This window comes from Polistes canadensis, unplaced genomic scaffold (assembly GCF_001313835.1).
Source record: "Polistes canadensis isolate GaletaPanama2010 unplaced genomic scaffold, ASM131383v1 scaffold_140, whole genome shotgun sequence".
Taxonomy (NCBI): Eukaryota; Metazoa; Arthropoda; class Insecta; order Hymenoptera; family Vespidae; genus Polistes; species Polistes canadensis.
The window spans coordinates 389,111-414,144 of NW_014569687.1; the positions used below are offsets into that span (position 1 = coordinate 389,111).

The window sequence follows — 25,034 nt, forward strand, 5'->3', positions numbered from 1 at the left end:
TCTTCATTTTAATAAAAGAAATGTTCATTTTATTTTTCATATGTTTGTATGTAAATACGCCATATAAAATTATGATTAATTGTTTATTCATAATATTCTTTGCATCATTCTTTATCTTACCTTTGACTATAAATAACAAAAAACCAAAATAAAAAAAAGTACAGAAAGCTATTGTTACAAAAAACGCATAACAATTAATTGCAACTTTTTATTCATATTTTTTAAACAAAAACACAACAAAATTTGAAGTACACTTAACTCCCTTACATTTTTATTTTAAATTCAACTAAAATATAATTGTACAGTAACGTGACGTTTTTGTATTTATTTATTTTTAGTTTTTTTTTTTTGCTGTAAGACGTTAATATATTAATGTCTACCACGTATTCCTCGTACGAATGTGTGTATGCACGTTATTTGTAACCACGAAGGGAATAAATGAGAGTTGTTGTTGTTGCTGTTTATTATTTTTTTTTTTCTTTTTTTAATTATTTTTCACTTTTTAATATATATATATCATCAATGTTATATCATGCATGCCCAGAGATAAAATCATTGTCGCCAAGTGTTTTTTTTATTTAAATTTTTTTTTTGCGACTTCGAGCGTAATAATAAGTCTTAAGAGCTCCCTTAATAACAATATTGTTTATTGTTGATATTATGAAGGAGTTGTTTTGCTTTGAACTGGTTACACAAATGGCCGCCACAGAATAAGGCACACAATTAATGCAACGCGCATTTAATATAGCGGTATTATTCGCTCCTATCATTAATATACTTTAAAGTGAATGAATTACTATTAACTTTATGGATTTATCCTGGAAATAATCGATGCTTTTCATGTACCTTGGAAAAATTAGGATATTGCAGGAACGACTGTCTTCTCTATATATCGCTGTTGCTCCGAGAGATTAATGATTAGATTATTATTATTTTATTATTATATTAATATTAATATTAGTTATTATTATTATTAATTATTAATTATTATTTTTATTTATTATTATACCTGACGTCAATATTATGTGTGTGTGTGTGTTTGTTTATTTGTTTGGATGAATAGCGCTTTTAAATATATACATTTTTCTTTGAGGTATGTTTGTATATTATGATATGAGATACATACGATATTAGTGAACCATACGTTTCCTTTTTCTTTTTTCTTTCTCTTTTTCTTTCAATCGAGATATACATTTTTTACCAACCTGAGGTATATTATCCTTTTTTTCCCTGCTATATGAAACTAATATGAATTATGACATAACAACAGCTTCTGTTATATATTTTTTTTTTCTTCTTCTGCTTCTTCTTCTTCTTGCATGTGTAAGTAAGTACACGTATGCGTATACAAGCAAAGTGTGCAACTATTATATCAATTGTATGTACGTATTTATGTATTTATGTATGTATGCATCTATTTCAACGTAACTTTTATATTCTTTTCTATTGTTTTAGAATATTTTCAAATCAATGTAACTTTGCTCATTGTCACATATGAGCATTAACTTATGTACATTATATGTTAATTATTTTTTCTTATTTGTTCGTATCTTACTTTTTTAATCTTTGTTTGTTTCTTTTCTTTTCAACAGCTAGGATATAACTACGTAATCTACTGCATTTTTTGTTTTTCGTCTAGATTATCATATATACCTAGCCAAACATAATGCCATAATCATGTCAATATCCATACGTTATACTACCCAAAGTATATAAGAAGTAATTGTTTCCGAGTTCTTCTTACTCTATTTTTTCTCTTGTTATTTTTTTTTTTAATCTTCATTTAATAATAATAATAATATAAGCCCACGGCTTAGGAAATTGAATGAAGCGATTAATTAATATAGCGAGTTCCCTAATATAAGCTATAGTATCTTCAATTACGTTTTTTATCTTCGAACAACAAATTCAAGGTATTCCCTTAAGCGAAGGTAGTTTTTTTAACGTGGTACACGAACTTGATTATTCAATTATTATGTAAAATTCGGTGGATTAAACGGAGCTTGTAAAAAATAGGTTTTTTTAGTCATTATCAGACATGGTATAATAATAATAATTCGTATCGTGCTTAATACATACTTTTTATATTTTTTCTTTTTAATAAGAACAAGAAAAATAATCAACGTGTCGTCGCTTGTGTTTCCATTATTTTTCCATTCCCTTTCTTTTCTTTATTTTTTTCTTCCTTTCTTTTTTTAATTCTTCGTTTTATTCTCTTAATGATTTCTATCCGTTAAATAAAGATAACGGGATGATAGATATTCGATTAATCTTGTTTCTTGGCAAGATCATCAAACATGCATGACTTGCATGCTCGTCATCATAGAAATAGAAATATGTGCGCCAAGTAGTTTCTACCCATCGTGATAATCATTAATTCGTAGAAACAATAACGTTAATGCTTTTTCTTCTTTTTCTTTTCTTTGATACAATGCGGGTAATAATGTTCGATTGAAGAGTATTTGTGAAATATGACGAGATGATAAAAATATAATTATTTACAAAAAAAAAGAACTAAAACAGAAAAGAAAGAACAGTCTTCTTTTTTTTTTTTTTTTTTATATGTTTCGTTCCCCGTTTGTCCCGCGATTCGTTCGAAATATTTCTTGAAGAATTATGATTTTTGTTGTACGATAAAAATATATTAACGCATACTTCATATTATAATATAATGAATAAATTTCGATCTTTCACTTTCGAGGCAATGGTGTAAACATATACGTTGATATATATATATAATGTTTGTGGAAAAAGTACAGTGTCATTAGGAGTACAATCGAAATGTGCAGCCTTAGAACAATCATCGCGTTCTTTGTCTTTTTTCTCCAAGACATTATATTTATAATGAAGTTATATAACTGTTGGTTTGTCAGTTATTTAATATTATTATTGAATGCTACAACAAACCGCTCTGCATGGTATAGGTCCTTCGCCCTCTTGACGATTTAATGTTTTACGTGATTGAAAAATTGAATCAAGAGTTATGGATTGTGATTTATCCATGTAGCAACTTTCATATACCTCATAAGCTTCATCGATGGGTATTTTAAGTTTTCCCACTATACTTGTGTCTTTTTCATTTGGCATTATTATTGGAATTTCTTCTCCTTGATAACCTTTGATCAATTCAACAGGACTATTTGGCACCATTTTGGATTTATTAAATGGCTTAAGATCGAGCGCATTTATTTTACTTTCTAATGGCTCCTCTTCAATACTCGTAGCGCTTTCACGTGCGAATCTGTAATACTTCTGTACATGCTCTATGATAGCTTCCTCGGCTTGAAAATTATCTTCCTCAGCGGCTTCTCCTTCATAGGATACACCTTGACTTAGTAACATTTTCTTTGGAGTTCTTATTGGCTCAATAGTTTCTGCTTCCCAACATTCTAATACGTCAGGTTCCTCTATACTAATCAACGAAGCAACTGTACTTTCTACTTCATCATCATCGTCGTCATCATTGCTATTTCTTTTTTTCTTATCCATCATTTCTTTTTCTAGTTTATTATTAGTATCAACTATTGTCTTTTTCACATTAATCTTGTTCGTTTGACTAATACTTTTGGATACATTCTCAACATAATTCACGAACTGTGCGAACGGTGAAATCTGAAGAAATTTCCCATCTATTGAAACAATTATTTCTCCTTTTTCAAATGTTCTAACATTCATAGTATCCTCCTCTGCAATTCCTTCATCCTCCATACCAGCAACGTCATTAATACATCTTATCTTAACGTTCATACTTTCAGCCGGTCTTTTATGAACTTTCTCCATTTTTCTTCCACGTCTGACGTTGTTTCTTTTTGAATTCATCCGAGAGCTGTTAGCAACCCTCATACCCGCAACACTATCCTTCTCAACAAATTCGCAAACCCCCGCAACATTTGTTTTCAGCAGATTCTTTTTTCTTAATTTTCTTGTGAATTCTTCTACTTCTTCTTGTCGTTTCTCCTTTTCCTGTTGTTGTTGTTGTTGTTGTTGATAAGAATAATCGAAGCAAGAAAGTCTAGCTTTGGTGTTAAGAATATTATCATTTTTATTTACAACATGTCTAGCGAATCTATCTCTTGATAATTTCTTAATACCTCGAACATAAGTTGTTGTTTTCCTTTTATTAACTGCTGATAATAAATCATTGTTGCGCTCTTTATCGTTCTCAATGTTGTTATTAATCTTTGCGAATTCGCTGCAGCTAGCCATGCACGACGAGTGATCATCATTGGCTTTGCTATTAAAAGATAGTGCAGGTATGGGGTTGCCTTGCAAGTTTTTTGGCGGCTCTTCATCGAAATCATCCTCGTTTACGTTATCCTCGCTATCGTCCGAAATAATCGCTGATTTTTTAATAAATACGTCAGGTGAGTTAGCTCTTCTTAACCATTCGGTTACGGCTTCGGTAATACGATATTCGGGATGACGCGTTTGGGTCTCGAAACCAGAATCATCGTTCGAATTTTCAGCGACGTCTTCGCTAACAGTCTTATTATCGACATTGTCTCTTGCAGTCTCAAATGCGGATTCGCTCGATACACGATCTTCAACTTCAATATCGTTATTATCTTTTCCAATAATAGATACGGATTCCGAATCGAAGGGTAATGAAAGTGTCGGTGGTTGCTGTGCGTTGTCAACGTTATTATCGATTGTATCAAATGAAATAACTGTTTTGCTCTCACATTCGACTCCAATAGCAGCACCATTACTACTACTATTATTACTATTATTATTATTATTATTATTATTATTATTATTATTATTTGAGTTAGTTGGATCGGGTGTTGATTCTCTTGTTAACTTTGTACCTTTCGAATTGTACTTCTTTTTCGTAGATAATAAAATCGTTGTTTTACCCTTCGTAGTACCCAACGATTCGGATGTTTCTTGCAACTCTTCTTGTCGAGTATTAACATAGTTGGTTTCCATCGTTTCTTCCTCGGGATCCAATTGATTCAACAATCTTGACGACGACGATGATGCTGTTGCCGATGCCGAGGACGTTGTTACTATTTTGGACAGCAAGGTACGATTTTCCAAAGATGGAATAATTTTATTCATTACTTCTGTATCATCGTCAATACCATCTTCTTTTTCTTCGTTCGTAGATAGTTGTCCATTTATTAATATTTCATTATCACGTTCAACGTATAATTTCGATGGAAATGTCTTATTAACGTTGCTATTAGATCGTTCGGATAATTCATTGGCACTGAACGAACTATTATTAGGGACGTCCTTAATATCAGTCCTTAACAACGACGCTTTACTTTCAGTCCTTGCGTCGTTAATTACGTAGTCTGTAATCTCCTCATTCGTTGAGTTGACTTTATTATTATCAGAGAGGTAGTTGATCAGTCTATTCTCTGGATTAGTCAAAGAGTCAACTTGATTGTTAGATGACGTCGATACCGACGACGACGACGATGACAATGATGATGACTCTTTCACGAATGATTTCAAATTCTTATCGTGAATTTCATTCAATGTCGCCACTTCTTCCTTTTCTTTGTTGCTCATATCCTTACAGGAAGTATTATAATATTTTGTTTCGCAAGAAGCATTATTACCGTTCTCATGTATTCCTTCGGTAAACGTACTTGTTCCAAGTAATTGTTCAGTTTTTTCAGAGATATGCTGTTGTTGTAATGATGGTGATGGTGATGGTGATGGCGATGGTGGTAACGCATCGCGTTCGACGACTGGACGAAGTTGAAATTCTTCACACTCTGGATTAAGGGGTCGATTCGTCGTCCTCGTTGATGTTGTCGTCGTTGTTGTCGTTGTCGTTGCTGTGGTTGTTGTTATTGTTGTTGTTGTAACCAGAGCTGGACACGTAGACCAAGAAGATGTCCGAGAAGACGATAAAGCACTTTCTCCATCGGAACTGTAATCCTCTTCATCATCTTCAGGATTAACCTGAAGAAAATGATAATAATATAAGTATATTATATATTTTAATGTTTATATACACATAAAACATATTTGGATATAATCAAATTCCACATTACCAACGCGAGTCTTCTTTGCTTTCTACTTCTTTTCTTCTTTCTTCGTTTGTTGTAAGCAGTCGTCACTCTTGTAACATCTGTTGTTCTGATCATTGGTCCTCCTTGTATGGTTACACCTTTTAATAGAAAAAGAAAATACAATTGTTCTTAGTAAAGTTAAATAATGTGTCTGTAATTAATTATTATTTTTATTATTATTATAATTATTTGAATATTGCAAATAGAAATAATCTAACGTATACAGTATACAGTATACAGAACGGTTCTTTTAGGAAAGGACGATTAAAGAATGAATATAGTGCACCAGTATCCTTTTTTTCTTTATTGTCGTTGTAGCTGTTGTAAAATAAATTGTATAAAACACCTTTTGAGTTTAATTTCTTCTTCGTCCATCAATTGAGAGGAGGACTCGCTTGAGGAAGGTGTGGAATGAACTTGGCTTTTTAACGTTTTCTCGAGAGCTCCTGGCCTCGCATCGACGCCAACGAATATATTTTTACCCAGACTCTATTTTAGTGTTTTAGGAGCGCAATGCGTTTACTTTGCCAAGTCTCGTTACTTGTTCCTTACTGTCTTCTCTTCTACTTCTACTTATTATTATTCTTCTTCTTCTTCTTCTTTTTCAAGGAGGCAACGTATATTTCCGACGTGCTAAATGTCGAAGCAATTTGCTCGCGGCACCGTGACTCGTGATCGTCGGGCATGAGTCAATGGACCTCTAAGATAAGAGAGATGGTTTTCATGTGTGCAACGTGATTGCAATGAGAGAACGGCGTGATCGTAAACGAGAATACGAGAGAGATAATTACATTTATTTATATATATATATTATATTAAACGTAGTGAATGAGATGACACAGGTGGATATACCAGAAAACATCATTTCTGGATACATTTTGATTTTTTTGATTTTTTTTTTTGTACAAATACGAGACATCGAGCGTGTGATAGGAAGCCTTGCTGTTAGATACAATCGCAAATCAATTGAATTCTTTTATTTTTATTTTCTTTTTTAAATCTTTAACGCAGGAATGAGAAATTGCAGAGCACTTTTAAGAAGTCAACATTTTATAGGGATAGGTTTGATCAAAGATTTTCGGATTTAAATGAATAGTTTAAAATAATTGACCTGAAAATGAATGATCTTGGTTGTTAATTAAATCTTAATTAAAGTGATCATTTAATGACTCTTGGTAGATTTGTTTACTAATATAATCAAAACCTTTCCCATTACGATCGTATCTAAGGCATGAGCTATTCCTATTTGCGTATTATTACCTTTTACCTTGAATGGGGTAGAGGCACGGTGGTAATAAAACAGCAATGATGTCGATGGACGGGACAGCAGTCATGTATCTGGGTAAATCCCTTTCCCCTGGCCGCGCATCCAACCGACACTGTTCTCGTTTAACATTAGAAACAGGTACAATCAAATGTACTATGCCCAATCTTGACGCATTACAGGGAAGGAAGTAGCCGATATTTCTCACATTCTCTATATTACATACATTTCTCTTTCTTTCTCTCTTTCTTTCTTTAGTTTTTTCTCCCTTTCTCTGTTTTTTTTTTGTTTCCTTCCCTTCCTTATATTCCTACTATTTATTTTAGCTTTTACAAAAGATAGTCTCGTATATCCATAGTACCGAAAATATCGACTATACGAACGTATGATTTAAAACGATTCTATTTCTTACGATCGTATACATCGAACAAGAAAGAAAAATAAATTTTTTACCCCTAAGTTTTTTATTATAATACTCTCTGAAGTAAAAATATATAATTATTAAATAGAAACTAAATCCGTCATATAAGATTTTCCAAGTTCATAATGTAAGAATATGTAAAGATAGTGGCCGATTGTGCAACGTTACGTAAACGATCATAAAGAGACACGTTACGCGCTTCCTTCCCAACGTGCGCTTTTTTGTTTCTTCTACACACACATATATACATATATATATATATATGTAGAAAGATTCCTTTCTATATATCTTATTCTCTTTCTTTCTCTTTCTCTCTTATCCATAATAAGACTTTTTATTTCGTCCGTTGTTCCGTCCATCCGTCCGTGAACAGAACGAAGATCTAATCGTATACGAAGAGCGAATAAAAAGAAACTAACTATTCTTAGTGATTGAAAATAAGTCATAAAAACAATATCAATAATTTGGATTCGCATAAACATAACAGAGAGATTCAATTGTTAACTAACCATTAACGTTGACCAGTGGTGGACCGAACATGTAGTGACCAGGATACATATATGGTTGTGGTATGGCTGGTATCACATGTGGCATGTGGTGTATAGGTGCTTGCTGCATCACTATTGGTTCAAGATAAGGACCACCACCATTTCCCTCATCGTTGTTTTCTTCTATCATTGGACATTGATCTGCTACACTGTAAAACTCTTCTGTTCGATTATCCTCTTTGACCATTTCTCCTGTCGTCATGTACGTTTCTTCCCCTTGTTCTTGTTGTTGCTCTTGTTGTTGCGGCTGTTGTTGTTCTTCCATCTCTTCTGCAGCACTTCCATTGCAACTTGCACTTTCAGTAACACTTTCGTTCCACATACCATTAGAATTTTCTACCGGTACTAATGCATTCCCATGTTCTTCTATTACCACTGGATGAATTTCTGTACTTTGACCACTCTGTTAAAAATCATTCAACGTTACTGGTTACATTAATACTTCCTTGTTCTTTTTCTCTAAATACGGATAAGTACAATAACACAGAGTAGAGCCAGTTTCACCTGATAATTACTATCATTGGAGTCCATCATACAATAAGATTGACCAGATAGTTTTGGTACGAAAGCTGGATTGATCCACTCAATTGGTCTTAAAGGTACTGAAGCACATGGCAAAGCTGCAAGAATGCTAGGTCCAATTTGAGCAGGAACTGGTGCAGGTCCTACCAACATCACTGGATACTCGTAATAATAACCACTGGCGTGATCATAAAATGTTCCGTAACCAACTTGAGCAGCTGGATCAATTCCTGGAGGATATTCACCAGACGCGCTATCCCTATCCAATAATTGTTGATCCTCTGTTGTTTCGCTACCATCTAAAAGGTCATTACATTACAAATAAAAGAACAACTGTTTTGAGAAAAATAAATTCAACAAGGTGGATGATTTAGAGCAAACGATATGAAAATTAAGAAGAAGAAAGAAAAAAAGAATAAATAAATAAATAAATACGAAAGAGAATCACAATATTGAATAATCAAAAAGTTACCTTTTTCCTATGATAGACAAAGATGACAACAGAATAAGTTAATCTTATATGCTATATACGTAAGATATTAGAATAATAAACACAAAGGATAATAAAACTAAAGATTTGATGAAGTGCTTTACGCTTCTACCTATACCTCTACCTGCGGTTGAATGCGAGGCTGATTGACTTTCAGTGGTCGATGGGGTAGCACTGGTACTGGCATTACCAGTCCATGGTTTTTTACGGGATAGATAACCCTTCTTGAATAAAACATCTTGTCTGGGTGTAGTAATCCTCGTATATTCATCCTCGTTAAATATAATTTTAGGTTGCGACAGAGACCCTGTAGAGTCGTCTCTTCTCGATCTGGATGTTCCACTCGCATAACCACTGCTACCACTGGATCCAACAATGCTTCTTCTTGGTTTATACTCAGTTTGTCCGTTTCGATCGAAACTATGAGAGCTTGTGTCATTTTGTTGACCTTTTACGTATCCATTTCGTAAGTCTTCTTCTTCGTCCTCCTCTACTGGTGGAGCTGTGAGAACAAAAAAAATCAATCATAAATTTAAAGTATTGTTAAACCGTTGTAAAAATTACATTTGAATTTTTTTTTTTATCATTTATTTTTACTATCGCAAAAATCGAATATCTTCCAATAAGCGTTTGTAAGAGTTATCGAGTGAACAAATATATATATATAATATATATATACAAGGATAGCAAATAACACGAAGTATGTTAGCCTAGATTTCGTGCCAAATGAAACTCTCTTTCGTGAACGATAAGTGTGACAATTACTAAAGGTTCGTTATAATGCTATATCTTAGTAGTTTTCAAAACGTGTCATCATTTACAATACGATTATTGGTTAATTATGTTACGTTTATCATACAAAGGATTATATATTTCATATTACAAATCATCCCTCTCTCTTTTTTTTTTTTTTTTTTTTTTATATTAAAGCGTATAAATAAAAATGTACTAGCGTGTTAAATAATACAACAACAACAACAAAAAGGAGAGCGAAGAATAAATAAAAATAACTACAAAAGATATATTGTTTAAACAAACAGATGAATTTTTCGCGAGCATTAATAATTCATGACAATTTGAAAATCGTACCATCTTGGTACCTTGCTAAAAGCAATACGTGATTGGAGGAGCCGATCACGTGGGTAACCCTCCGTTGTCGGCGCCACTGCATGACTTTTTCCTTCCGCCCTTTTTTAAATTTTCCACCGTAGATGGATAGGATAGATAATCCGTTTTCAAGCACTCCACAAGACGATTTAAAGAGTTTCTAATAACGCATTTATTTCTCTTTTGATAAATGCGTTATTTGATGAGTATAATATAACATTAAAAAAGAAGAGAGAAGAGACGGGGGAAGGAAAGAGAAGAAAAGAGGAAAGAAGGAAAGAAAGGAAAGAAGAAACGAAAAGAAGACAAAAATGTTATTCAAAGAGATTGCTCCAAATTTTTACTACAAATTTCGAAATTAATAATAATAATCATAATAATAATAATTATTATTATTTCCCCCTCATTCTACCATTTTTACTACAAATTTCGAAATTAATTATTATTATTATTTCCCCCTCATTCTACCAATAATTAAATAATTTTATCAAGTTCTTTTTTAAATCACTATCACCCTCTGCTACCCTATCATACTTTCATCCCTTCCACCCTACCTCTCCCTCTTTCTTTCTTTCTTTCTCTCTCTCTCTCTCTCTCTCTCTCTTTCTCTTTCCTCTCTCACTGTCGTTTGTCTCGATCGTTACGGATGAGTGATAAGGGACGAAAATAATACACGTAACGAGGATGCAGCAGCGTAATAATGCTTCGCACGCGATGCCCTGAGATCGACTAAGGTTGTGCGCGGAAAGGGGTGAGTGTAGGTAATCGGAAGGTGGTGGGGGATAAGTAGAAAGAAGAGGAGAGGGAAAAGAAGAAGAAGAATAGAAGAAAAAGAGAGATACAGACTGATAGATAGATAGATAGATAGATAGATAGATAGATAAATAGATAGAGAGAGAGAGAGAGAGAAAGATAGAKAGAKAGAGAGAGAGAGAGAGAGAGAGAGAGAGAGAGATGATATGAGACGAGACGAGGGCGTTCGTAGAGTGTCGTGCGCTCCGGCGGACGTAGCCGATTGGCTACCGTGCTAGCATATAGGACTAGAATAGCATTGGAATTAGAATAGAAGACGAGAACGATGGAGCGAGGAATAGATAGATCCATCGGTGAAATTCTCGGGTTCAACGAAGGACGACCGACTATTAATCCTCAAACAATATTTCTTTCATATTTTTGAATTTTATTTAGATTACACTTAAAATTTTCTTATTTTTTTTTAATTATATATATATATATATTTAATTTATTATATGTTATAATATATATAATATATTATTTNTTTATATATATCGACAAACTATAATATATTTATATTTTTCTAAATATATAGAGAGATAATATATATACTGTTATTGCTGTATAAAAAACCATTGGTAATTTTTGTTGTTCAAAAACTAATAGGATTAGTACGCGAATGATAATCGATGCTAATTAGTCTTCTTCCTCGATGCAAATCAGTCGAATATCTTCTCGGTTCTCGAACTAACAATAGGACTAATTTTTAATTTTATTTTCTCCTTATATACCTTTTCTAAATTCTTAATCTGTTTTCATTATTTTTTTATTATTTTTTTTTTTTTTTAGCATAAATATATCACTTCCTACTTTATGGAAAAGGTCGACGATACGATTTATTTTTCCCACATTCCCTTTGACTTCTTTTTTTTTCTCTGCCTAGATTCTCAGTATAGTTCGATTAAAGTATGTTCTATAGATATTCATAAATACATTTACACATATACATACATACATCCATCCATACATTCATACATACATGCATGCGTGCATACTTTCCTATCTACCGTATTCACATTGAAAAGAGTACGCGCTTCATTGATCGATCCGTTTGCAGGTAATACTATATATACATCGAGTAGTATACGAATCGAGTATAGTTTTTATTTATTTAAAAATTTACAGTAACAACATAATTCAAAATAAATTAATAAAACGAAAAGAAAAATGATAGAAAAAAACCAAACAGCAAACTTTCCCGACCGAACGATTTGATCTCTCGTTGATTAAAGAGAAAGAAAAAGAATTAAGAAGAAAAATATTATTGATATAATATATGTGCAAAGCGTTATTTCATGGAAATTATATTAAAAAAGCTATCAATTTTCTCTAGTGTTCACATTACACTAGTACTCTACAAAAGAACGATGAAAAAGAATGTTTGTAGTCTTTAGAACCTTTAAATATTAATATATCTTTCCAACTTCTTCCGTAGTCGTTTGCGTGAAACAAGTTTGTAAAACTGTGATAACCGAGGGCAGAACCGATAACCGGAGATTAATATAACAATTTCTTAAGTTTACTTTTTTGTAGTATAGTAATAGTCTTCGAATTTGGTATTCCTCTAAGAAAAAAAAATAAAAAAGAAAAGGAAATATGGCAAACAAAAAAACATAAAATAAACATCACAATAGATAATAACGGTGTAAAACAATATCGTGACATTTTCTTTATGATGATTAAACAAATCTTGATAAAATTTCGATTACAAACGACACGCTATTAGGCCTATAAATATATAATACTAATCTATTTAGAGTCGAAGGTAAAATCGACCACAAATACTTGAATGCATACACACAAAAATACTCACAAATACGCACGCATCCCATGTACATTCATACATGTGCATACATACGAACGCGAACACATATATAAGACACATATATATTTACACTTCAAAAATTGAAACGATAATGTTAAAGTATAGTAGTAGTGAGTTTATAAACTTGCCCTCCGTTATCGTTGGTTAGCTTATGCAACACTTCGTCTTCACGAAGCCTATCTTTATCTACTCACGTTCCGTTTCTAGATTTCGTGTATAAAAGCGAACACATTTTTACCACAAAGTCGAACAAACATCTTTTTCTCTCTCCCTCTCTCTCTCTCTCTCTCTCTTTTTCTTTTTCGAAATTCTATGGTCCATATTATCTCTCTGTCGTATATAAATTAATGCGTATATCGGTTTTATTAGTTTATATCTATATATATATATTAATTAATTTAATGATATTTGAATGGAATCCCCTCTTTTTATGGGTGACCCTACTTTCCATCTCTCACCACCCTCCCATCTTCCCCTCTCCTCTTTCTCTTCGATTTACCACCCCCACCTTTTTTTACGTAACACCATGCAATGTTCACTCTATCAAACTTACTTGCCTTATCTTTCACTAACTTTCATTATTGTTTCTTATTTTTGTGTACTCTCACTTTCACAAGTTTTCATTCTCAAACCCCAATTCTTCCCCAATCTCTTATTATACAAAATCATTGATGAAAGTTTAACACATTGACTGTCGTTTAAGGTCACCGGGTGACTTCAATACAATCAATAATAAAAATACCATAATTAGAATAAATATCGATACTGATCAATTTTTAAATAATACCATTGTTTTTAAAAATAAATAATGATATATAGAAGATGTAAAAAAAATATGCATGACAAAATGCAATCTTCATCATCAAAACATTTTATTAAATACATCGTTAACTTCATCCTAAAATCGGGAATTATAATATTTTTCGAGTTACTTCTTTGTATAGCACAATTTAATTTACAATACAATTAATCAGTACTACCATTTTTGGTCAGTTTGAAAAAATTACAGCACCTCGGGGGTCACCGGTGACCTCACCATAAATAATGCATTAAACACAATTATAAAATTCCCTTTATCAGCTGTAAAAAAAAAATTTCAATAAAATATGCATCCGATAATAAAAAATATTCATGTAGTCGTGGCAGTCAACGTGTTAAACGATTGTTTCATTATTGTTTCAGATTAATAATTGTTATACTTATAATGATATACATTTGATATTCTCCAATATACGGAGATTAAAAATTTCGATTGAAATGTAACGTATAGTAAGTTTATAAATGTTTGTTATACACAGAAACACACGCGCATATAAATATGGTTATCGAAAATATAGTGTTGTTTGATAAGAAAGAAAGGTACCCAACGTTCAAACATCGTACACGATCGATGTTAGATTACGTAATCGTTTTAAATTCAATCTCCAAGTTATATTTCAATAAATCGAAATAATTTATGACATTGCTTGATTGATTTTTTTATTTGAAAGCGAGAAGACAACACCAAAATATTTATGGAAAAAAAAAAACAAAAAAGAAAAAAAAGGAACGAATGAACGCGATCGAAAACAATTATTAAATTAATGATAAGGAAGAAAATTTGAGAAAATAAAAAAAAAAAAAAAGTGGAAAACAACAACACTGAAGAAATCAAAAATTAATCCACTGTCTCTTTTTTCAACTGCACTACTTTTATCTTTATCTCTTTTCAATCTTTTCAATTAGTTAATCGACGTTGTTTTTGAACACCTCTCCTCCCCCTCTCTTCCTTTCCTACCACTCTTTCCTTCTGCATTTTCAAAAAACAAAACAAAAAACAAACAAACAATGAAAAGGAAAGGTTTTGTTCGATGAAAATTTTGCGATTGGTACGTCGTAAACCCGGGGCCCAAATAAAATGGACAAAAAATAGGACGAAGTGGCGAACACACGGTGATGGTGTATGCCACCACACTGGTCGCCCCCCCAACAAACTACTCTCCTCTTCTCACACTTCGATTTTCTTCCACGAGCCCCGGCGACTGTGCGGAGCAAAACGATTTTCCTAACTCATCCCCCACCCTTGCTTAAAACCCTCCACACACACACACACACACCCCATCAAATCATCCCCTACTTTTCTCGTCTCTTCCCCAGATCCTCAAGTGCGCGCGCGCACTCACTCACTCACGTAATATTACAAACACATTTCCATTTCCCCCTTTTCTATCTTCGATACCATTTTCGATACGACGTTTGCGCAGGATTATAATAGCGGTGTTGTGTTTCTAAGGATTTAATCAGAATTGTCTACCATTTTCTTCTTTCTCCTATTAATATGAATTTTTATCAATAATATAATTAATCGTAACAAAATTTGACATATTGTTTCTTAGTAATAAACAACGTTTTTTTTTTTATTTGATTATATCGTTATAATTTACGAAAACAAAAATTAAAAGACAAATCGGTCTTTATTATAATTCTACAATTTAAAATAGAACTTTTTCTAATAAAATATATCTTTTTTTGTTCTTAGAATAATCGATTAAATACAAAATTTGTATTATATTATATTGTTAATAAATAATAAATGAATTTTGAGTTAAATGATGAACAATGATGATGAATAAGGAAGAGAATATAATGGTAATTGGGGAGGGAGGGGGGGGATGGAATAAAATGGTTGGGTCCATTTATTTTCCTCTCCTTTTATAGTGTGTCTCTAAAGATTCTTTTAGTAATTCGACTAGGTGTGAAGATACATACCAACCATTCGATAAATAGAGACGATAGAGAAAGAGAGTGAGAGAGAGAGAGAGAAAGAAACGGTTGTATCTGGTGGCGCGCGCGTTTCGTTTTTCTCAGTTAGAAGAATTATATAACAGGACGGCGGCTTGTGCCTAACTCACGTCGCCGACAGAACGACGTCGATGACGAACATCATTTTACTTTGTAGTAATCGAGTAATTATGTAATTCGTGTGCATAGACATGACATACATAAACGGAAGATCAAGTGCGGTGCATTGCCAAAATGCATCTCTTACTTTCCCCTTTCTTTTGTTTATATTATTTATGCAAAATTAAAATAATTTATATAAGTATAGACATAATATTTAAATTCTTATTATTATATAGAGTATAAAAGAGAAGTAAATTTGTTTGTATTAATTCTTAAACTTTTGGATATACACAAGAATGGCTATTAATAAATATTTAATTGTATGTTATATATTATAAGTATGTATAATTGTTATTTTTTCTTCACATACAATTATATATATATTTTTATTTTTTATTCATAATATTATATCGCAAGTGAAATCGAAAAAGACACGCCCGTTGCTATGGCTACTACCAACTTGTGGTAGGTGCGTAGATTCATTTTATTTTCTACTTCTTTTTCTTTTTTATTTCTTTTCTACCCTTTTTGGCAATCAAAATTTGAACTTGTGCCACAACGGGGAGGGCCCTTCTTCTTTTTCCCTTGGAGACATCTTCATTGATCGGCCGGTTACTCCAGAGGGAAATCCAACCCTCTCCTCAACCTTTTCTTCTGTCTATACACATGTCTGGACTCTCTAACAACATCTCCGATGAATAAATCTCTTTAATATTGTTTTCCCCTTTTTCCAATACGTATCGCGAACATTTACGACAATCGTAATTTATTGCTAATGTCGTAAAAAATAAACATACCGTGTTAAATGCAACGAACGAATCTATCATCCTGATCGAAGCTATTGTACAAGACTATTTATGATAGCGATTGTATAATGAAAATTGAAACACACAGGGCAGCTCACGAATTGTTTTTAAAGTATCCACCACTCAATATGTGCCAGATATTTTTATAGAATAGTTTTAAAACAATAGTTGTGTGTATTATAAAACAAAAGTGGTAAAATAATGTTTTAAAGTTATTACAAGATTCATCAAATGTTATGATGAAATATTTGAAAGAATTATGTCTATACACACACTGTCGAATTAATATTATTGATTAATCATTCAATTACGTTTTGGGTTGCAATAAGAGCTAAATATGCTGAAATGTCAAGGGTTGTAGTATTTTTTGTTGTCTTTTTTCTTTTTTTTTAATTGCATACACACTGAAGTTTGTATATAGAATTTTTAATGAATAAATTCATGTTAAGATTCAAATTTTTTCTATCCAATAAAATTAAGATAAAGCGTCCTTTGTTGTAAACCATTTGCGATGGTCAATTTTTAAGAGTAAAATATTGGTATAATAGATTTTATTAAAAAAAAAAACATAGATTTTTTGATTCCACGATCTCGTAAAATGTTATTGCTTAGTTTTACTATGGTATTGTTCATTTTTTATTTACAATTTTTTTCGGACGTTCCTTTTTTTGTTTTTGTTTTATTCGTTTTTACTAGAACAAGAATGTTATCTTTAACTACATTGTCGTTGTTGTGAACGATGACAAAGTGTTAAGGATAGTCTAAGCATAAGTGATTTGGAACGTCGGACTATTATAGAACGATCTAGGTACATTGTCGAAAACATTGGACCGGTTTTCTATCTATCTATCTATCTATTTATCTATCTATTTATCTATCTATCATTAGAGTTCTTCGTTTCGAATTCATTCCCACCTTCGCAGTCATTTTCTTTACGTATAATATTAAATTATGTGCAAAAATTCTTTTCCATGTGATTACATAATTTTCTTGGATGAATATACTTTTTTTTTGTATTTCGATTTTGTGTAACTAAACTGCATTATAGTGAATGTATTATTTAAAAAAAATTTTTAATATACCAAGTATTGTATGAATATTAAACAAAATATATCATATAATAGATCGTATAACTATGAAATAGATGTAAAAACATATGTCTTATTTTGGCAAACTAACAAAATATTTTGACTATTAGGTCGTTGAGTAATTGTTCGTTGCACATTGCAACAAAAAGTGTTTTTGTATAGGTCATTATTGCAGTGACAATGTGGTATAATGATTAATAACTAATTAGGAAATTACAAGAAACAAATATGAAATATAAAGAAATATATTTGTAAATTATTGTATTCTCCAATGTGTCAAGATATTTTAAATCTCAAGTCTCTTTATACCATTTCATTGATTTATAGGTTATGTTCTATGCGTTACATAATGGCCGAATGAGTAAAGAAGATGTCCCCGAGATATAAACCTGAACATAAAATTGTAAAGCTGTAGGTGAATTGTATTTAACTGTACTTAGAAATTTTATGCCTGTGTGAGGGTATATATATAAATTGGTCTTGTTAGAAGTGTGAGATCAATCGATGCTAAATTTGGCTTACATTCAAGAGTTCTTTAACCTTCCAAGGTAAGATTTGAAAGACAAGAATGAATAAATCAATGTATCCATTAATTAATAAATTTAGTTAGATATCAATTGCATAATATGTCAAGTTCCTATGGTGATTTTAAAAAACCACATTTATTTTTTTTTTCAAATATTTTACTAACTAATTTATTTTTTAAGATGGTAAGACTACTAGGAAATTGTTTATAATCTGAACACAATTAATCTAAAAATTATCTAAAAAGAGTAATTGGTTTTTAGAAATAATTAGAAGCATTTCTGATTCATCATAAACATAAAATATGTGACAATAAAATTCAATAATTTCTCGTCAAAGTTATTCGAAAAATTGGTACACGAAATTCTTATAATATTCTAATATTACGTCATAATATTGCAATATGAAGATAGTTACATATTTTAGAAGACTCGTAAAGACTTTGGTCGTTGTAGAAAATGAGAAAGTGTGAGTGAGTTTAAGTATAAACGACTCGTGACACACGAATCATTTGAAAAGCGAACTTGTCATCTGTGTATGGCACGGTATGACATGTGACTCGAGTTCCTCGTGGTCACTCACGTGCTATTCATAACTCAAACTCCAAGTATTTTCTTTTCCAAAGATTTAACAAACGTTCAAAGAAAACTTACTTTCTACATATTCATCAATCTATACACACATAGATATATATTTATGTATATATACTGTATACCTAATCAAATATTACATAATTAAAAAAATAAATGAAATGATTCGAACACACAATTTGGTTAGACAAATGTACCTCTCGTTTTTGTTTCGGGCGCCATATTGGTTTTCCTAGAATGCTTAAGGTATGCCATGAACTATACAAATAGCTAATTTCAAATATTATCATTTAGCTTAGAAGTTATTTTCTTCTCCGATTAGTTTTGATTAATAATAAGTAATATTAATAATTAGCAATGAAAATAGTTTTCTGTAGTTTTTTCTAAATCTACGTGTGTATGTACGACTTTGCAAAAAGAGGTTATGTTCGTGTGCATGGAAAAGAAGTTGGAAATAGAGAAAAAGAAAAAGAAAAAGAAAAAGAAAGAAAGAAAGAAATAAAAGAAGAAGGAAAGAGAATTGGTGACGCCCCGTATGTAACGTAACGTACTTAAAAGTTGTGCGTTATTACCGGCGGCATTGGTTAGAATTACGTAACACCCGAGAACGCGTCATTCGACGCCCGAGGAAGGTCTACGATCTGTAGCACGTGCAACCTGCAAGAACGACCACCACCGCGCTTTGACGTCGCGTGGATAGAATTCCCTATTTTTTTTCTTTTTTATCCTTTATATTCTTTCTATTTTGCCTCTTTTTCTTTTTCAATCATTTTTCTTTTTTTTTTTTTATTTTTCTCCTTTGTTATCCCTTTTCTCTCAAACTCTTTGAACCGATCGCAATTTCGCTGACTGAGCTACTAACTCCTTAAGAATCTTATTTCTACACCACATATACAGGGTGTCTGTCTAAATATAGAATATTTTATGTATATGTGATAGAGAGATAAATATATGTATGTGTGCGTGTGTAGAAATTAAATATATTATAAAAAATAAAGAATATAAATAGGAATAATATGCGGATTCCGGTTTGGAATAATAAAGGTTAGAATGTTTATAGAATTTCTTTCTATTTATGGGGTTTAATTCTATGCAGTATTTATTTGTTCTTGTTTTATTATTATATATTTGCGTAATTAAATAGATGTTTGGAAAAATTTTGATTGATATTAATAAACTATATATAAAAATAAAATAAATGATTTTTCTAGCTTCTGCTTAAATATTTGCTTCATAATTAAAATGAATGTTTTTAATGAATCTTCTGTTGGCTCACTCAACGTGTTCATTATCGGCTAAAATTAAATATCTCATTCTTGCATACTTCTTGAAGTATATTTTTATCATTTTCTGTAATACAATAAGTAAGGTAAGTAATATACATCAAGATATTCCTTATTTAATGACATTCTTTTCATTTATTCTTACATGTTTTTTATATATTTATAAATAACTTATTAAAGATTTATTTAGAATAAAACCAGACTCGAATTTAATTTTAACAGAAAACACCAACAAATCAAATACATGAATTATCCTTGGTATACAATATCAGCATAAAACTTCTTTTTATTGTTTTTCTTCCTTAATCACTATTAAATGAATGAAATAAATATAATATTACATAAAACATGGATTATGTTTTGCAAACCTCTTATGCACCTTAAAAAAATTCTCTTTTGTTTTTATTTTTCCTGAATCGAATATAAGTAATATTATGAAAATAATTTTTCTGAGATCTTTCTCAGTTAGATTCATTGTTCCAGGTCAGGTAGATATTTTCTCAAGTTAAAAGAGAGCAGAGGAAATAGGAAAAGAAGTGCAAACGAGAGAGGGTGCTACATGGATCGATGTGTGCTGTCGCGAGGTGGTTTCGCAGTCGAACATTTCTGACGATCCTAAGCGTGCCATTACTATACAACACGGACCCCATTAAGGATATGTTTATATTTACGCGCATAAACGTAAAATCCGACAGATAAACTAACTGATCGTGTGTATGTGTGTGTGTGTGTTCTCAAGGACGTAAATATATTTTTCTTTCCTACCTTTTTGCGTGAATGGGATTATTTTAAACAACAAAAAAACACCAACGTCGTAATCCTTTCTCACTGAATGCTTTTAAATACTTATTAAAAATGATAAAACCTATATAAAAGCTCGTTAGGTCTCAAAGAAATTGTTTTAACCTGTCCTAGTGACACTATTCTCTTTTTTTTTCTACCCCTTCTCTTTTCACATTCTAATTCTCTGCATGTATGCATAACATATATACATACAAGTATACAAAACAAAGTATGGGAAGATATTTAATCTTTCAACTTGCGTATCTTCTCCATAGTCTCAAAAATGAGAAAATGAAATGCGTATGAATGTATATATATGAAATACGTATAATAAACTTATAAACGAATTGTTAGTAACAAAAAAAAAAAAGAAAAAAAAAAGAAGTGTGGAAGTATGTAAAAAGAAAAGAAATATATAAAGTACATTAGAAATGTATCATTCTTGTTGTCACGAACTTTACCTTTCATTACGCGAACAACGTTTCTTTTCTACGGCAACTTTTCAAATAAAAAATTATTTGGGGGAGATGTCGAGTCTAAGAATAAGCCATTTCTCGACCATATAATATTATTTTAACGTTCGTTATCCAACACATGTATGAATGTAAATAATCGATAAACATGTAATCGTATTATCTCGTAATAGGAAAGTACAGATTGTTATTTCATTGTTTTAGATGGGGAATATGTGATCATCAGGGGTGATGGGGGGGGCGGGCGGGGAAGAATCAAGGGAAACATTTGACATTGACGAATGAGTAGGAGGTGAAAAATTTATCAGGAATATTTGATAGAAAGAAGGAGGATGTCTTCTTAATATTTATAATAATTAATACGAGACAAAAATTTTTAAAGAAAAAAAAAAAAAAAAAAGAAAAAAAAGGTAGAAATACAATAATATCAAAGAAAAAAAAGAATAAATGAAGATAAGAATGAAATAAATAAATTAAATGAACGGGGGATAGATAGATTTTCTAGAAAGGAAGTAAAGGTAGAGAAGAAGTATCGTAAAGGCGAGGCAATATCTGGTTGAGAGCGATCGATGGCCCGGTCGGACGTCGGGTAATTCGCGAAATATGGAGAAAGGTGAGCTTGTGAGTGAGCGAGTGTGCGCGCGCGCAAGCTCGTGCTTGCGTCTCTTCTTCTTCTACGAGGAAGGGTGTACGGAAGAAAATCTCGTGAACACGACGACGATGGTGACACACACACACACAAATATATATATATATACACACACACGCACGCACACACACGAGGTGGGTACTATTGAGTAAAAAGGGTTATGTCAGGCGAAATTATTGTCTAAGAAAACGATGAAGATAATATAAACTTGAGACTCACCACCAATACTTAGGGTTCTCCATCGGGTCTTCCGTTTGGAGCCCTTCTTGCCCATTTCTTATTAAGACCGTGATCACGGTCTTTTAAGCCTCCTATGTCCTTTCGTTTTTCTTCGATTTCTTTTTCTAATTCTGTCTTATATTTCTTTCAGTCTTCTTCCTCTCTCTCTCTCTCTCTCTCTCTCTCTATCTTTCTCTTTTTCTCTTTACATTAAAAATTGTATTTAAATAATCATCTTGGTGGACCGCCTGTGCACACCACTATCTTTTATTATTCGGTAACATCTCTTCTAAATGACTTATAATAAGCATCCAACCTTTTTTTACGCGTACCACAATCGCCTATCTTTTATTCTTATTTGAATTACTCGATATTATAAACGAGAGAAATGATTTTTAAGAGAAAAGAAGAAAGAAAGGAGGCAAAAAAAAAAAAAAACGTACGTTATCAAATCGTACTCCCGAGTGAGAAACAACGAGCCGTTACGCAGAACGATCTCTCATGACATAAACCGAACCGCTCGAACGGCGATCGCACACTGCGCTCCCCGCTTTGCCCCTTTTCACTAAATCCCCACCCTTTTCTATCGATGCTCTTTCACCTCTCTTCGTCTACCGTACCCCTTCTCTCTCACTCACTCACTCACTCGCTCGCTCGCTCGCTCGCTCACTCTTATATTCTTTCTGTCTCATTCTTGTTGTCACTCTGCCTATCTCAACATTCGCAAATATCCATATATACTATTTTTTTTTTCATTCTCGCATATATTTATCTAAGATTAATATTTAATTCTTTATCGAAATCGAAAGGACATTTAGTTAGACGTGTAACAACACAAGCAAATATATTTTATTTTATTTTATCCTCGTAAAAGATTCCATCAATATTATTTCCATTTCAAATTGTTCTAATTGTTGCATTCGTTAATGAGAATTACGTAATATCGTTTGACATATACGTTTTGTAGAATTATTCCACAAAGAAATAATGTATCAATTAGTTGATTAAATTGTCAAATGTTAAAGGGCCGGCACTGTGATGATCGGATAGAGACGGCACTGGACTTACGTTTTCAACAGTACCATCTATCGGTATTCTAACAAAACACTTTCTAATCGATTTGAATTTGAGAGATAATATATTGAATATTAACGATGATATTTTTTTCTTTATTCATTATTTTTGTTTCCTTCTTTTTTTTTTTTATTCATATGTGATGCATATTCATTTACATTAATTTGAATAATTCAAATATAACGTTGTTTTTTATCAGCCATGGGTTTGAGAATTTTAATTAATGTTCATTTCAAACACCAGATGGTGCAGAAAATCATACGGAAAAATTGATTAGGAGTTTATAAACGTATTAATTTTATTAACATCTTTACTGTGCCGAGATTATTCGCGTGATTTTTCTACCACGTCTATTCTCTAGAAAATTGAGAAATTTATAGATACGAATAATTATCTAACCGTGATAAGATGAAAATTTTACCCCACCATCACCGAAGTTATAACAGCGCAGGAACGTTAGAACAAACATACCTTTGTTGAAACAATAATATAATAGGTAAAAAATGCTAAAATCAGAACGTTTTAATCTTAAATTTGATTAATTAGGTGCATTATTCTCTTAAGACACATGCGCAACGTTCGGAAAGTCATATAAACAAAATTTAATAAAAGAATTTTCATGCATGACAAAGTGCCAGTGTGAAAGTTAATTTCGAAGGGGACGTTACAAAGATTATATTCTACGAGCTTTTAAACAACAATAGAAACTTGTATCGATTAATTAACAATTATTTTAATGCACTAATGCATTCTTCTTATATTACAGGAAAATTCTACCCTAAAAGTCATCGCTGCGCAAGAGCAGTTAAAAAATTACTTAAAAATGATAAAAATGCTGAAATCAGATCGTTGTAATTTTAAAATGTATTGATTAGATGAATTATTCCTTTTTTACACATGCGCAACGTTCGAAAAGTCATTTAATAAAAGTACGTACATAGAAAACAAAGGCTCATTTCAACCGCAGATTTCGAAGAGGACAGTGCATAGATCATACATTCCGAGCACTTAGACAAATAAAAATATTTCTATCGATTAATTAACAATTATTTAAATAATCTAATACACTCTTTTTATATTTCACATTGTTTAAACATATATGTACTAGTATAAGAATTACATACATATTAACATGTTTTAAATAATAAATGATTTCGATATGAAACTCTATTCGATGAAAATTTCCCCCTCCAAAGTCAGCACTGCACAGAAACGATAAATCAAATTGACATTTATTTAAACAATTACATGAAAATTAAAAAATATATAATTAGAACGTTATAATCTTAATTTCTATTTAATTCAATTAAGATTTTCGTTATACACACATGCGCAACTTTCAAAAAGCCATATAAACAACTGTCGATATAAAAAGCTTTTTTATGTGACAACATCTCAGTCTATCAGAAGATTTCGAAGAGGAAGGTACATCAGCAGGTACATCCTCAATTTTACGTTACAATATACATTTCCATTGATAATTTAACAATTATTTAAATAATCTAATACACTCTTCTTATATTTCACATTGTTTAAACATATATGTACTAGTATATAGGAATTACATACTTATTAACATTTGTTAAATATTAAATGATTTCGATATGATACTCTTTTCCATGAAAATTTCCCCCTCCAAAGTCAGCACTGCACAGAAACG

General features: G+C 31.6%; 1 protein-coding gene and 1 long non-coding RNA gene across 8 annotated transcripts; one reads left to right on the forward strand and one right to left on the reverse strand.

The window, feature by feature from the left end:
• Positions 1 to 457: 457 nt before the first annotated feature.
• On the reverse strand, positions 458 to 22,849 carry LOC106788490 (putative uncharacterized protein DDB_G0277255). Of its 7 annotated transcripts, XM_014751784.1 has the most exons (8): positions 14,365 to 14,520; positions 13,555 to 13,716; positions 10,364 to 10,561; positions 9,393 to 9,776; positions 8,767 to 9,083; positions 8,224 to 8,665; positions 6,012 to 6,127; positions 458 to 5,919 (listed from the first exon to the last, which is right to left on the reverse strand). In XM_014751784.1, the coding sequence occupies exons 3-8, from the start codon at positions 10,443 to 10,445 to the stop codon at positions 2,887 to 2,889; spliced, it is 4,374 nt and encodes a 1,457-aa protein (XP_014607270.1). In that variant the 5' UTR covers positions 10,446 to 10,561; positions 13,555 to 13,716; positions 14,365 to 14,520; the 3' UTR covers positions 458 to 2,886. The 7 variants fall into 7 exon arrangements, with proteins under 7 accessions (XP_014607270.1, XP_014607268.1, XP_014607269.1 ...); XM_014751782.1 differs by lacking the exon at positions 13,555 to 13,716 and having other exon boundaries at positions 10,364 to 10,541; positions 14,365 to 14,522; XM_014751783.1 differs by lacking the exon at positions 13,555 to 13,716 and having other exon boundaries at positions 9,399 to 9,776; positions 10,364 to 10,541; positions 14,365 to 14,516.
• Positions 22,850 to 23,642: 793 nt separating this feature from the next.
• On the forward strand, positions 23,643 to 24,539 carry LOC106788477. The gene is made up of 2 exons (XR_001381901.1): positions 23,643 to 23,870; positions 24,141 to 24,539. It is a non-coding gene; the product is annotated as an uncharacterized LOC106788477 (long non-coding RNA).
• The last annotated feature ends 495 nt before the right edge of the window (positions 24,540 to 25,034 follow it).